Source organism: Calidris pugnax, unplaced genomic scaffold (assembly GCF_001431845.1).
Source record: "Calidris pugnax isolate Ruff unplaced genomic scaffold, ASM143184v1 scaffold63, whole genome shotgun sequence".
Taxonomy (NCBI): Eukaryota; Metazoa; Chordata; class Aves; order Charadriiformes; family Scolopacidae; genus Calidris; species Calidris pugnax.
Window position 1 is genome coordinate 8,807,243 of NW_015090852.1, and position 13,127 is coordinate 8,820,369.

General features: G+C 36.4%; 1 protein-coding gene across 1 annotated transcript in view; it reads left to right on the top strand.

Annotated features, from left to right (window-relative positions):
• The window catches only part of VAV3 (vav guanine nucleotide exchange factor 3), a 168,790-nt gene that overhangs the window by 148,758 nt on the left and 6,905 nt on the right, over positions 1 to 13,127 (top strand). Inside the window, exons 25-27 of the mRNA XM_014943349.1 lie at positions 818 to 934; positions 1,626 to 1,713; positions 4,331 to 4,460. Coding sequence (XP_014798835.1) covers positions 818 to 934; positions 1,626 to 1,713; positions 4,331 to 4,460 — 335 coding nt within the window. The remainder of the gene's footprint in view (positions 1 to 817; positions 935 to 1,625; positions 1,714 to 4,330; positions 4,461 to 13,127) is intronic.

Here is a 13,127-nt window from a genome sequence, read left to right on the forward strand (position 1 = left end):
TTCCCCTGGAAGACGGGTCAATTCCTCAATTAACAGTTTAATCTCTAGTTTTGCAAATAAATGCCTGCTGACAGCCTCTCATGAAGTTGCACCCAAACCAGCAAGGCAGAGAAAGGGCACAAAACTGCTTATGCAGTCAGGTTGCAAAATTGGTGACTAATTTGTCTTAGTTTTCTTAGCTTTCAACTCTTAGCATCAGCTCTTTCAAATTTTGACATATTAGGGTGGTGGTGGTGGTTGGTTGGTTTTTTTCCTTCTTTTTTGCTTGTGGATGTTTACCTATTAAACTTTAGCATTTAGACATTATGAATAATTATGAAAGAAAACTAAATAGTGTGTTTTTATAAATATAAAATTGTTGTGTAGGTCTTTTTTTGACCTAATATACTGCTGGTGGCTGATTCTCCACTCTGTTAAAGATAAGTCCCACTAGAAGTCAGGGAGGTTCAAAGGTTCTGGATGACTGTTTTATTGTTTCACTTGCAATGCGTGATTCAGAAAAACATTTGGTTTTATGAGCTATTCAAGCCAGTAGTCATTTGGCTGATGCTCAGGCTCAAGTACTTTCCTTAACAGGCATTGTATTCAATACGTGCACAAGTACTTTTCCAATTAAGAACTTCTACCCCCAGTGCAGAATTTTTTTCATGCTTTATTCTCTTCATTCAAAGATCTGGAAGTGGTATTCAATTGCAACTGGTGTATTTTTAGGTCCCCTTCATATGCAGTATATTGGGACTCTACATTGCATATTTGATAAACCTATCTTTGTAGCTTTGAAAAAATCATTGGCAATTTTTATTGTTCTCTGTTACAGGTTTGCAGGAGCAATGGAAAGATTGCAAGCAGAGAGTGAGCTTATTAACAGAGTAAATAGCACTTACCTGGTGCGGCACAGGACCAAAGAGTCAGGAGAATATGCAATTAGTATTAAGTAAGTGGAATAAGATGTCCTACAGAAAGTTTTTCAGTTCTTATTTGTATCTATGTAATACGTGAAATAAATAAGGAAAATGAAAAACCTGTTTCAATTTATATAATGATACCCTTTTAGAGTGTCAATATAGGAAAACTGAAGTTGCTGACAAAAATACCCAGAACTTATAGTAGGAAGATAGCAATGGTTTTATAACGCTGCTGTAGCAAATGGGTCTACAAAACTAATGGTCTAGCATATTGGGTAAGATTAACCAAGTATTTGGTGTGTAATGTGATCTGCTTCTCTGAAGTGAATAAGAATGTTTCATCGACTTCAGTGAGAACTTGTTCAAGCCGTTTTCATCTCAGATACTTCAGCAAAATGTGGGTTCATAAATTCTGTGGATGCAAATTATTGTTTGTTTTCATGTTGTTTATCAAAGTGAATATAAAAGTAAGAAATATATGGGAATTCCCAATTAGAATGAGCAGTTAGTTGTGATTTTTTTTCTGAATACAGGCTAAATCTTCAGCTGTACTTTAATAAATATATTTGGTTAATTAGATGTCAACTTTGTTTTGGCACAGATATACATTTTGTCCTAAGAATTTATTTGTGTGGTGTTATTGGGGCATGGCCTCAGGTAACTATTGATTGCATCTGATTAAAAGCACATTTATATTCATAAGTTATTCATTGCCCACAGGTATAATAACGAAGTGAAGCACATCAAGATTTTAACAAGAGATGGCTTTTTCCACATTGCAGAAAACAGAAAATTTAAAAATTTAATGGTAAGCATTGATTAGGCTTTTAACAATGTGTAATTTTCTATGTAGCTGTTGCTGTTAGTAAGAGCTACTTTGGTTTGTGAAATTACAGAAGCCTGTGAGAGTGTGAGATTTGAATTGTGTCCATACCTGCTAGCAGGGATAATTTTTTATATTTATGGTTTATGCAATGGTAGTGTGTGCTTAAAATTCCATATTTATATCCAAGGCTGTCCCTTGAAGTGTCCCTTCTGTGTCCCTTGCAGTGATGTGGAAAAGAGGAGGAATTTGAATCCCATCCATTGGCCCATTTTGGAGTTAGGCTGAATCTTGAAAGGATAACTTGATGCCTTTGGAAATCTTTATATATAATAATCCCTAAAGGCAGCTAAGTGAAGGTTTCTTTCCAGCCCAGCACATGTGCATGTGTACTGCTGAACATAGTGATACCTGTTGATGTGTAAGTTCAGATGGAGAAGTATATAAGGTGCAGCTGTGTTATAGAGCCCAGACAGACTTGGGAGAGGCTGCTCTTCCTGGTCTCGGTGCACCAGACAAAGACCTGCAGCCGTAGAATGGGGCTGTCTAAACTGCTAATAGCTCAGAAATCTTTGTTGGAATAATAGTAATCTGGAGTCAGTATCAACTAGTCTAAATTAAAGCGGCTGTGTGGCTACTTCGAACTTACACTCTGTGTCAGCAAACCACTCTCTCGCAATCTGCAGTAATAACGCACAAAACATAGGCTCTGTCATTAACTTGCACTCCAGCTGTAGGCATAGTTCATTTCCTGAAATAAGAGTTTGGTGTTATAACTGCCCAAATAAGTGAGTTTTCAATGTTATGTCAGTCATCTTGTACTAGGAAGAAATTCCTTTTTATGAACTCTGAAGGAATTTCATGATAGCTCATTTTGCTCAGATGAGACTCCTAAACACAAGGTGTCTGAATAAATTACCTTAGTGTATTTGTAAAATTTTACTGCTTAAGCATTCTCTGATGCATTGTTAAGGAAAGCTCATTTAATATACTATATTTAATGCGATCAATTGGATTAAAACTTACGCTGCAGCCTTCTTGCATGCATATCCAAATACTCTAAAACAATAAATAAAAATGAAGGACAATGCAAAACAAGAGTAGGAAGAGAAACTTTAAAACCAGGAAGCCTTAGAAATTATTTTAATTTAACCACTGCTACTCTGTAAAAAAAGGGCATCCTACACGTGGTAAAAAATCAAGCAGAAATCTATGTTTTGCCTGGTCCTGTTTGAAATAAGTACTCATTAGAATGGGAAGAACATAAATTTCCTAATGAAGAATGTACCAAGCTGTTTCTGCACTCAAATGTCTTCATTTGACACTTAAAAATCAGTGAAGTGTTTAGTGTTAAGGCTGGGGACCCTGAGATCTTATCTTTGGTAGTGACAGAAATCAGGGCATTCCTCAAATGTGTGAAGGAGGTGGGTGCTTATTCTGCAAACACCGCGAGTGATTCACAGGAAACCGATGAGAACATAGGAGTGTGCTTAGGATCTTGACAAAGCACATGAGCTGGAGTCACATACTGCCAGATACCTTCTTATGGCAATGATGCAGTTTAATGCACTGATGCAAGTTTCAAAATAGAGCTGAATGATCAGAGATGTAAGTACGGGACACAAACTTGAAAAAAAAAAAAAAAAAAAAAAAAAAAAAGAAATAAAAAGAATACACACTGCGTCAAAGAATTGAGAGGACAAAACACATTTCTGGTGTAGAGGCCTCATTGCTGCCTATTCAGCCTTGCTAACATTCAATTAGGAAAAAGTAATTTCAAAACTCAGTTTTAGGATATTATGAAGTCTGCCCTTGAGAGTTAAATAGACAAGGGATAGTGTAAGTACTGTTTGTATATACTGTGGAACAACTGCTTTGTTCTGGGTAGTTGCAAGAGAAAAAGTAACTGTGTGTGGAAGAAGAGAGGAATAACAGTAGTCTAAGTAGAACTAGGAGTGTAAGAGAGACAAAGCCAGCAGCCATGGAAACCTAAAGTACTGATCTGCAGTGACACAGTGTTCTGAACGACTTTGGAGGTAACAAAAGTAGAACAGCTCTTGTATATAGTTTTCATAGTGCATCTGAAAATTTTTCAGAGTAATTTAAATATGCTGAGTGTGTAAAGCAGGCCAAGGGGCAGTGAAAGCTCAGCTCTGTTGCAGACGTGAGTCATGGTAACGTGACAGACTCCTGAGAAGCCCCATCCACGCTGACAGGAGCTACTTACCTGTTTGTAAGCTTGCTACTGTGATTTGTGCAATGAATGTTTTAGAGGCCAGTTGTTTGTCAACAGCTCAGCCTGGCTCAAAGGGGCAGTAAGTGTTGATTCAGACAGTAAGGTTTTACTTGAAAAACAAACAAAAAAACACCAACAAAAAAAGCCCAACAAAAAACTCAACAAAAGCAAAAAACAAATCCCAGCATAAAAGCAGTCAATATTTAGGATACTTAATTTTTTCTTTTTTAATAAACATATACTGTGGGATGTTGTATTATAAAATAAGGTTGCTTATAGGATAAAACTGTCATTGACTATATGCCAGAATGTTGAAAAGGATGTAATTTCAATTTCTAATGACATAGTATTTTTCCTTTCTGAAAGGAACTTGTAGAATACTATAAGCACCACTCTCTCAAAGAAGGCTTTCGAAGTTTGGATACTACTCTTCAGTTTCCATACAAAGAATCTGAAAACTCAGCAGGACAAAGGAGTAACAGAACAGGTGGCAACTGTGAGTATTATAACTTTTGTAAATTATTTTCTGTCATGTAAATATTAAAAGGACAAGGTACTTTGAACATCTTCATTTTCCATTTTTGACATATAACCAATTAATACGGTAATGCTTTTAGCTAGGATTTTTTGAAGCTAAGCAGATTCAGATCTGCCAGGAGGTTTATAAACATGTCTAGCAAGTTTGTCTTGCTGCCAAACTTAAAATCTCCCTGATATTCAAAAATCTATTAGGCATGCTGGTGAGAGATTAAACTGTGTCCTGCCTAGTTTTACAAGACATTTGCGTACACGCAGCTACAAGTGTTAATAGTTATCTGTGACATTTTCTGATCCTTAAAAAGGGATTTAAAAAAAATCAGCCTTGTAATGTAGCCATATGAAGTAGCATCTCAGTAATACCACATAAACTTCTCAAAAAAACCCTTATTAGATTTACTGTATCATAATTATGCTTGCCTTTAACCTTAACGTTTATTACAGGACTCTAAGCTTCTGAAAGTTAATGAACTACTGCACAATATAAATAGCAGTTAAAAAGTTTTCAAGTTTAGAAGCAAATTGAGAAGACTTGCAATGCATGTAGTATCCTTGATTTAACATATTACTAAAGTGGAAGTTAGCATGATTTTTAGGACACATACAGGTTCAATGTTAATGATAAAAACTACCACATGGCTGGCCTCTGGAAAGTATACAATGATTCTGTCAAAGAGCAAATATTAGATTTACAGTTCTGCAGACAGTGGCTGTGTCTTTGTACTGCAACAGATAATAAGAGGAAAATAAAAATTAGTGGGGATTTTAACAATATATGAAGACTGCTGTGAAAGACTGTAGAGTCCAGTCTAGTCTTTGTGATGATGAAGCTGGCTGCGTTACCTTCCTTTGCTGTGTTTCTGAGCTTTTGTTTCCTTGCTTGCTTCTGTTTCATAACATTTCTATAACTTTGGAGACTTTGTTCCTCTCCTAATTAAGGTGAAAATAATTTAGGACCGATGATTCTAAGAAATGAGTGTGTCTCTGCATTTCATTTACTCTATCTCCCAGTTCCTTTTTATTCCGTCCATTTCTCTTTTCTTTCACTGCTTTCCAGGACTTGTCTCCTTGCTATGCTGTATCTCAGTATATCTCTGTTCTTGGTGAATTTCTGTCCCGTCCTTTCTTCTCCTTTTAGCTTGTGATCTCCCTTTGCTTCTCTCTTCTTTTTGTCATCTCTTGTGCTTTCTTCATCCCTTGCCTCTCCACTGCATTGAAGCTTTAATTGTTGGGAGGATATGCTCTAATGCTCTAATTTGCATTTGTTTTGGTTATTATGGCTTTAATTGTTGGGAGGATATGCCCTGCTTGCTCTAATTTGCATTTGTTTTGGTTATTATTGACTGTGACCAGAGCCAATTTCTTCTCTTTCCTTTCTTAAGTCAGTTAGAATGTGTCTATATATACTGTCCACCAATTTACTAGTCTGCAAGAACATTAGCTAAATCATTTCAGACTTTGCAGGTTACAAGACACATAACGTACATCCACATTACCTTCTGTCTAAATACAAAAGAAAACACCTCCTTTAACAAGACTCCTTAGGCAGTAAATAGAAGAACAAGAGCTCATTTTAGTCATGGGTATGAGGAAGTGCACCTCTACCAAGGTAAATATCAGCCATTGAATGTTGTGAACTGTGCTGGTGTGAAATGGCAGGTTTTGTCTTAGGCCAAACTGATCAAAAAAGCCCTTTCAGTTCTTAGAATCCTCATATTAAATCTGAATAGGTTTCTGCAATTCTGCTGTCCTACCTAGATTGTCTCTGGATGATGCTTTCATTTAATGGATTTGACAGTTTTCTTTTAAAGTGTTAGCAAGTCACCATGAGTGTGTGTTGGTGGTTTGTTTTTGGCTTTTTTTTTTAAGCAAAATTTCCATGATTAACAGCCCATCTGTGAGTCACACTGCTCAGTTTTAAAGGTATCCTGTTAGTTTTCACCAAGTTGATGTTAGAATAATTATGTATCTAGGCTGTGTGAACCCTGCTGGGCTGAGTTTGGAAAGAAGTAGGTAAACTTTAGGCTGCAGTTTTGTCTAGTAGAGGATGCAAATAAGTTATGGGGCAGTGATTGGACACTGAGTTCAATTCACAGTCCTCAGTGAGAACAGCCACACATCTGTTTTTTTGACCTCTTTTCACTTTGTATCTGAGTGCAAGAAAAAGAGTTGTTAAAAGGGAGCCAGATAAGTTAGCTTTGAAGAGCTAAGAAGGTTTTTTTCAGTTGTGCAGCTACGCAGTGTCACACTTACCATATTTTAACATGGACAGTGCTGAAGCTAGTGAATGCAATGGACTTTGGCAACCTGAAGCTGGTTTTAAGGAGGTTTTGGGTTTCAACTCGGTATTCTGCACTACACCATTCACATGAGTGTATCTGGACTTTTCTAAATGAGGCTATCTTAGGAAAAGGCATCAGCTTCTTACCTAAAACAGCTTGTCTTTAGCATATATAATTGGCAGAATAATTGGGAAAAGTATTTCTAGAGAGCATCAGTTGAACCACTGTAGATTTTGGCAGAGTTGTTTCATTTTCAGCTGCCAAAGTCTTTGAGCTGCTGTGAAATTGAATGGCAATACCAAATTAACTTCCCTTTCTAGAACAATGTGATTATATCCATTTTTTGGTAATTGTCATGCTTTCATTTATCCATTGAAGGAAAGAAAGTCAAGGGACACTTCAGTTTACTTGCAATTTCTTATATGAATCATAATAAATCACCTTGTAACTTCTTAATTTTCAGGGAATTTGATTCTCCCTTCAGCATCTACTAGATTTTTATAACAAAAATCTTCATTTTATGGAGGTAGTTAATTTGACCTCCCACTTTAATTAGAACTTTGCTTTTTAGTTTTCTGGTTTTGCAGAAGTCACCCACTTTTCTGATATTTATTGTACACTTCTAATATGGTTGTAAATGCTGTCAGACATTTACTTTTCTCAGTACAGAGATTCAAGTTAATTAGAAAGATTTTTTGGGGAAATGGTACATTCTTTATTCTTAATTTTTCAGCCCTAGGGTTTTCTAGACATAATACGATCAAATCTTGTTTTGCTGCACAGAAAAATACAAATTCTTACATTAGATCAGAGGGATGATTGACCATTTAATGAAATAAAGGAAAAAAGGGAAGAAAAGTTGACATTCTTTTACAGAGTATTTTTGGCACTTTATTGCAACCTGCTGATGCAGAGCACAATACTGAGAAATCTGGGTCTTTTTGATTTTCATATAACCTAAATCACAAAGCTGAATACTGTTACTAACTGTTTTTTGTCACCTGTAGACTAGTAGTAGGCATATTAACTAGTTATATCACGTTATTCTACCACTTAATGCATTAACTGTGCAAAAGTATCTGTTAATAAAATGAAATAAAACAAATATCATCCTGGCCCTTAAGGAAACAAAAGAACTTAGCTGTTTTCCTTAAAAGCCAACACAAACCCCCTTATTGCTGATGTTTAAAAATAGACTAGTTATCTATAGAAATCTAGAAGGATTTCCTACTCCATATAGGTTTAGCTGTCCAGAACTGCACACATAAAACCAAACCTCCAGTTATATTGTACAGGAAAATTCTTGAAAAATTAATATTTTAACAGGAAAGGACCAGCCACCCTCTATGTAGCACCTAACCTTCTTCACTCCTGCACAGTACTTTTGCACACTGTTGTACTTCTGTTGCCTCTAAGAATGGGCACAGTACTTCAGTCAAGTCGCCCTTTTGCTTTGTGTAACGTATTTCCATACCAAGCTGTCACCTGGCGTTACTAGCTCCAGTCTAAAGGACTTCCTTGGGTAACCTCATGCATTTTCAGATAATCCATTTGGTATTAGAGACAGAGAAAGGATCATCACTGTGAAGGATCAGAAGAGAATTTCTAGTGCACATGAGGCCCTGGAGTATATTTCTTTTGTATTGCTTTGAGATACTAACCTAAACCGCTGTTGGTTTTTATTGTGAGGTTTTTTTAACAACTAACCCACAGCTTATGAATGTTAAAATACAGTGTTGGTCCTGTTTAGTTTATTGATGCTGCTGGTTTCATTGTCACAAATGTACCTCTACTCATGCAAGCAAGACGCACAAAATCGTATCATTACCTCCACCATGAATTCTTTGTTAATTCCTTGCATAAAATAGTTCTAGTCATCATTCCTGCAAATAGCAATGCTGAAGCAAATATGATCTTGTTTTCATGTGTAGTCACAAGAACAAGTTCAGGGAAACAGTTGCATGTGATGAATATAATCCTGCTAAAATTTTAAGGAATGCTCTTGGTCAGTAATTATACATATTGGGCATAATTTAGAAGCTGCATTATCAGTTTTCTAGTTGAAGATGGACTTCCCAAATCACAACTGGGAGCAAAGATCCCAACTTCATTAGATTTTGTACACTATATGTTTTCATTGCCTCTTCAAAAGAGGGAGAAAATGCGCAGAAATGTCAACAAACTGTAGTTCAGTTTGAAGGAATTTATTTCATCTCAACTAATTTTGTGTTTGAAAATATATTGACCCCAGGTTTGTTGGCAATAGAGCAAGTACACCTCTAACTTCTCACCAGAGGAAGCTCTACAGGGACTAGGGTGACGTGCTGGTTCTGCCTAGGCTGAACAAGCTTTTTTTTGCTTGCTCAAGGGTGTCCTCTCAAGTCAGGGAAAACTGCAAAGAAAAGCAATACTGTCTGGGCCTTAGAGGATGTAGTTTAGCTGTGGAATTCCTATTGATGTTAATGATTATCAGGGCAAAATGCATACTTTTTTCCCATGCGTATTAAGAGACCCCAGTTCAACTAGTACTTAGAGTATATTCCTAATTAAGGGCGTGTGACTAGTCTTCCTGGGCTCAAGAGGAATTCTTAGATATGCATGAGTTCCGACTTTGTACTGTTAAGAAGTGGCGTGCACATAAAATTAAAGAAAAAACAAATTTTCTGTTAAATCTGAAAATATTTGCTAGAGTCTGCAGTTCTCATTTGCTTCTCTGAAACCCTGAATGGGCGTCGTCTTTACTTTTTGAAAAATGCAATTGTTAAAAATTAAATCATAGATCCAAATTTTGTAGTTATTATAGTCAATTTCCTTCCAGACATCCTTAGTAGGGAATCTTAGTTTCCTTATTATCAATGAATTATATAGTTAAAAAACTATTATTTAAATCTTGTGCCAATGTTTCAATGTTCTTTTGCTTTTCTCTTTTTCTCTTTCTTTCTCTAAGCCCCTTCTTTGTTCTGTGGGTTTTCTTTTGTAACTCCTCCAGACTACAGCTTTGTTCCCCCTTCCTCCACTCCTTTCTGGTCAGGTACTGCTTTACTGCTTTTATATTTCTTCTAAATTTGTTTCTGTTGTTTCTGTGTGCAGGTAAAAAAGGGAAGGGACGAATTGAATACTTCTGTTCTTTGAGTCCATAACCTGAGTTATTACATGTTATTTTTGGCGTGTGACAAAAATAAGACTATTAAACTTTTGAAAAAGTGAGCGTTACAATAAGTTTGAATAGGTCTTTCAAAGCTCAATAGTTGCAGCAGATTCAATCAGTGATCACTTAACCATTAATTTGATATGTAGTTGACATCTATGAGCTACATACATTAATGCATTTGTTCAAATGCACAAACCTGAAAATTTCACTGCTTATAGATAAATTATATATTCGTCCCATCCCTGCAGCAAACCATACTGCAGCAGCATCCTAGAATACAGTAGGTTTTTTGTAGAAAATGCTTTTTTAAAATTCTGCATTAACATTGTTAATTAATTTTACCCATCTGTTTTCTTTATTATTGTTATTGTTATTGTTTTCTTTATTCTCATTTAACCATCTCTGGCTTTAATAAATGTAAATGTTTTCAACTAAGAGACTGCAAAAAAATGCTCAAAGTAGTAGCAGTGGTAGTCTCTATTAGTGCATCAGTATGGCTATGATTTGTTCTGGTCTCTAAGACCTGATCTTCAGGGAGGTGAACTGCACCGCTGGATGATTGAAGAAGAATTTTGCTGGTAGGAAGGTAAATGCCTTTGAGGAGCACGTGGAAGGAGCTACTACTATTGAGAATGCAGCATTCATCCCGTTACACCGACACGCCTCTGTGTACAGGGGGTGTAGGGACCTGGCCTAGGTTGTGCAAATCAGGATTGGGGCTGGCTTTTGCACTAGCATGCCTAAACACAGATGTAGTCATAATCAAGATCTGATTAGGCAGTATGTTTTACATGTGCCGCACAGAGGTCATCCGAATTGTTTAGTGCTTGGAGATGGATTCTTATGGCTTTCCACAGTTTCTAGAGGAGAAAAGGATGTCAGGAACAGCTCAGTAGTAGAATGGCTAGTGTGCTTACTTATGCTCAGAGTGTCTCTGATGAGCCCCATCTCGATTCACACCAGGGATTTCAATCTCAGTGTCATATACTGCTCTTGAATGTTTTGACCCTCAGTTGTTCACTGTTTTGGAGTCTGTTTCTTCCATTTCTGTTTCCTTATATATAGAATTTTTGGAGGCAGATACTTTTACTTACCTTCAGTAGTCACAACATTGGCTCAAAATCCAAGCTTTAAGACACTCTTCCAGTTGACAATTACTTATATAAAATACATATCTGTAGAAAAGGTGAATAGAAAGCCATTCTGGTATAGCCCTGTACCCTGTGGTCATGACATTCAGCTGGAATGTCTGAAGCACTCACCTCATTTGAATCAGAGAACACAAAGAAGTTAAGTTTTGGCCCTTTGTTGTAGGTAAATACTGTGAACTTCTGTCATTTTGGGTGAGGATAGAGGATGACCTCTTTCATTCAACTGCATAGTACTTGATGATAAAGTCCGTTCTTACTGAAACTGGTATCAGTTCCATGAAAACAAAATTGTGAAGTGGCCTACAGTGATAGAACAACAATCAAGCCTCAGGATTAGTTTAAGCCCATCACACGTTCCCACATATGGTTTCAAATTATAATTATATTCCTTTTTTCCTATGAAAAACTGCTTTATCGGAAAATTCTTAAGTAACTGTAACAGTAAGTAAGGATAGTAAGGATTCAATGTCTTGCATATTGCAATAGGCTGTGCAAAGTACTTCTTTATAAAAGTACAAAATATTAAAGGAATACATTGATTAGTAATTCTTAATTTCAGTTTATCTACCTGTTTGGGATTTCATATTCTGATAGACAGGCTATGTCATATGTTCTTGGTAAAACCATCTTTTTTAAAATAACCAAAGAATTAGCTTACATTAAATGAAGGAATACTTATTTCATGATATTACAAGTATTTTTTTTCAAAAGAATCTCAGAGCTGGCTTAGTTCTGCTGATTTGGAAGTTGGTAACCCTTCTCCTGAAGGGTTAAGCTGTCTACTGAGCACTACTGGAGGTGCTGCCCATGTTTTTATAATAGAGCTGAGGTTTGGTTAAACAGTGCAAGTAAATGTACATTGCTTCAAGGAGCATGGGAACTAATACGCAAGAGAAACCCTCAGGGGCTATGGCTGCAGAATTATGAGGAGGCTGTACCACAAGTAGAGAGAAACAACTACTCACTGCTTTTATAATGATACATTGAGCCTTGTGAAATTTAAGCACAGGCAAAAGCACGAGCTAGAGCAGCCTGCTTGTGATCACATGGAGCCTCTTTTGTTGGCACCCCAGTTCCTTCATCAGTGGTCCAAAGTAGTATTAAAATTCATTTGTAGCTCATCTATTTTGTGTCAATGAAAAACTTTTCCAACATATTCCAGTGTGATCAAAGCCAACTATAGTTCCCTGTCTTTTCTGCTCCTGATTGCAGAAGGAAAGGCTAGGTTAAGCAAGTATGTTTTTCTTATTCACACATGAACCTTTTATTCACTCCCCTCAGATTTCTCACTCTATTTCCTGTTAATCCTCTGAGTATCTCCCTCCTAGTGCACAAGGTTTATTTATTACTGCTTTCTCAATAGCTTCTTTTTTTTTTTTCCCCTCACTTTTTCTTCTTTCCCCTCCTTAATTTCTTGCTCACATTCTCCTTTTGGGCGTGCACTTTCCATTAGTCTCTGCTGTTAATCCCATTCTCCTCTCCTTCCTCTTTCTCCCTGTAGCTATCCTCTTTCTCTCCTTCACTCAGTGTTTCTTCTCTCTCCCATCTGTACAGATGTCCTTTCCACATGCTGACTGTCTTCCCTCAAATGTCATTTATCCTGGGACAGCTCTGATTGGGAATTCAGGGTTGATAGTGTCTATTCAAGTCATTTTAGTGACTATGTCACCAGAGAGATATGGCTAATATTTTTTTTGCAAAATTAGCACTGTCATTTTCCTGTGTTCCATCACTCATCTGGCTTTCTTTTATATATTTCCCATCATGAGCATCACTTTTATTTGAAAATATGAATGTTGGATTCTAAATTAATCTAAATTCTGCGACTTTATGCCTCAAGACTTTTGGAGATAGATGGTTTTGATTTCTCTTGCTTCTTTCTGCTTTTCCTCCCTGGCTTCACAGCTTGAAAAGAAGTCCTCCTTTTCGCAAGAGCTGCCCCTCTTTTTTTTTTTTTTTTTTTTTTTTTTTTAAAAAAAAAAAAAAAAAAAAAAAAAAAAAAAAAAAAAAAAAAAAAAAGTTCTAGGAAAAATATTAAACCC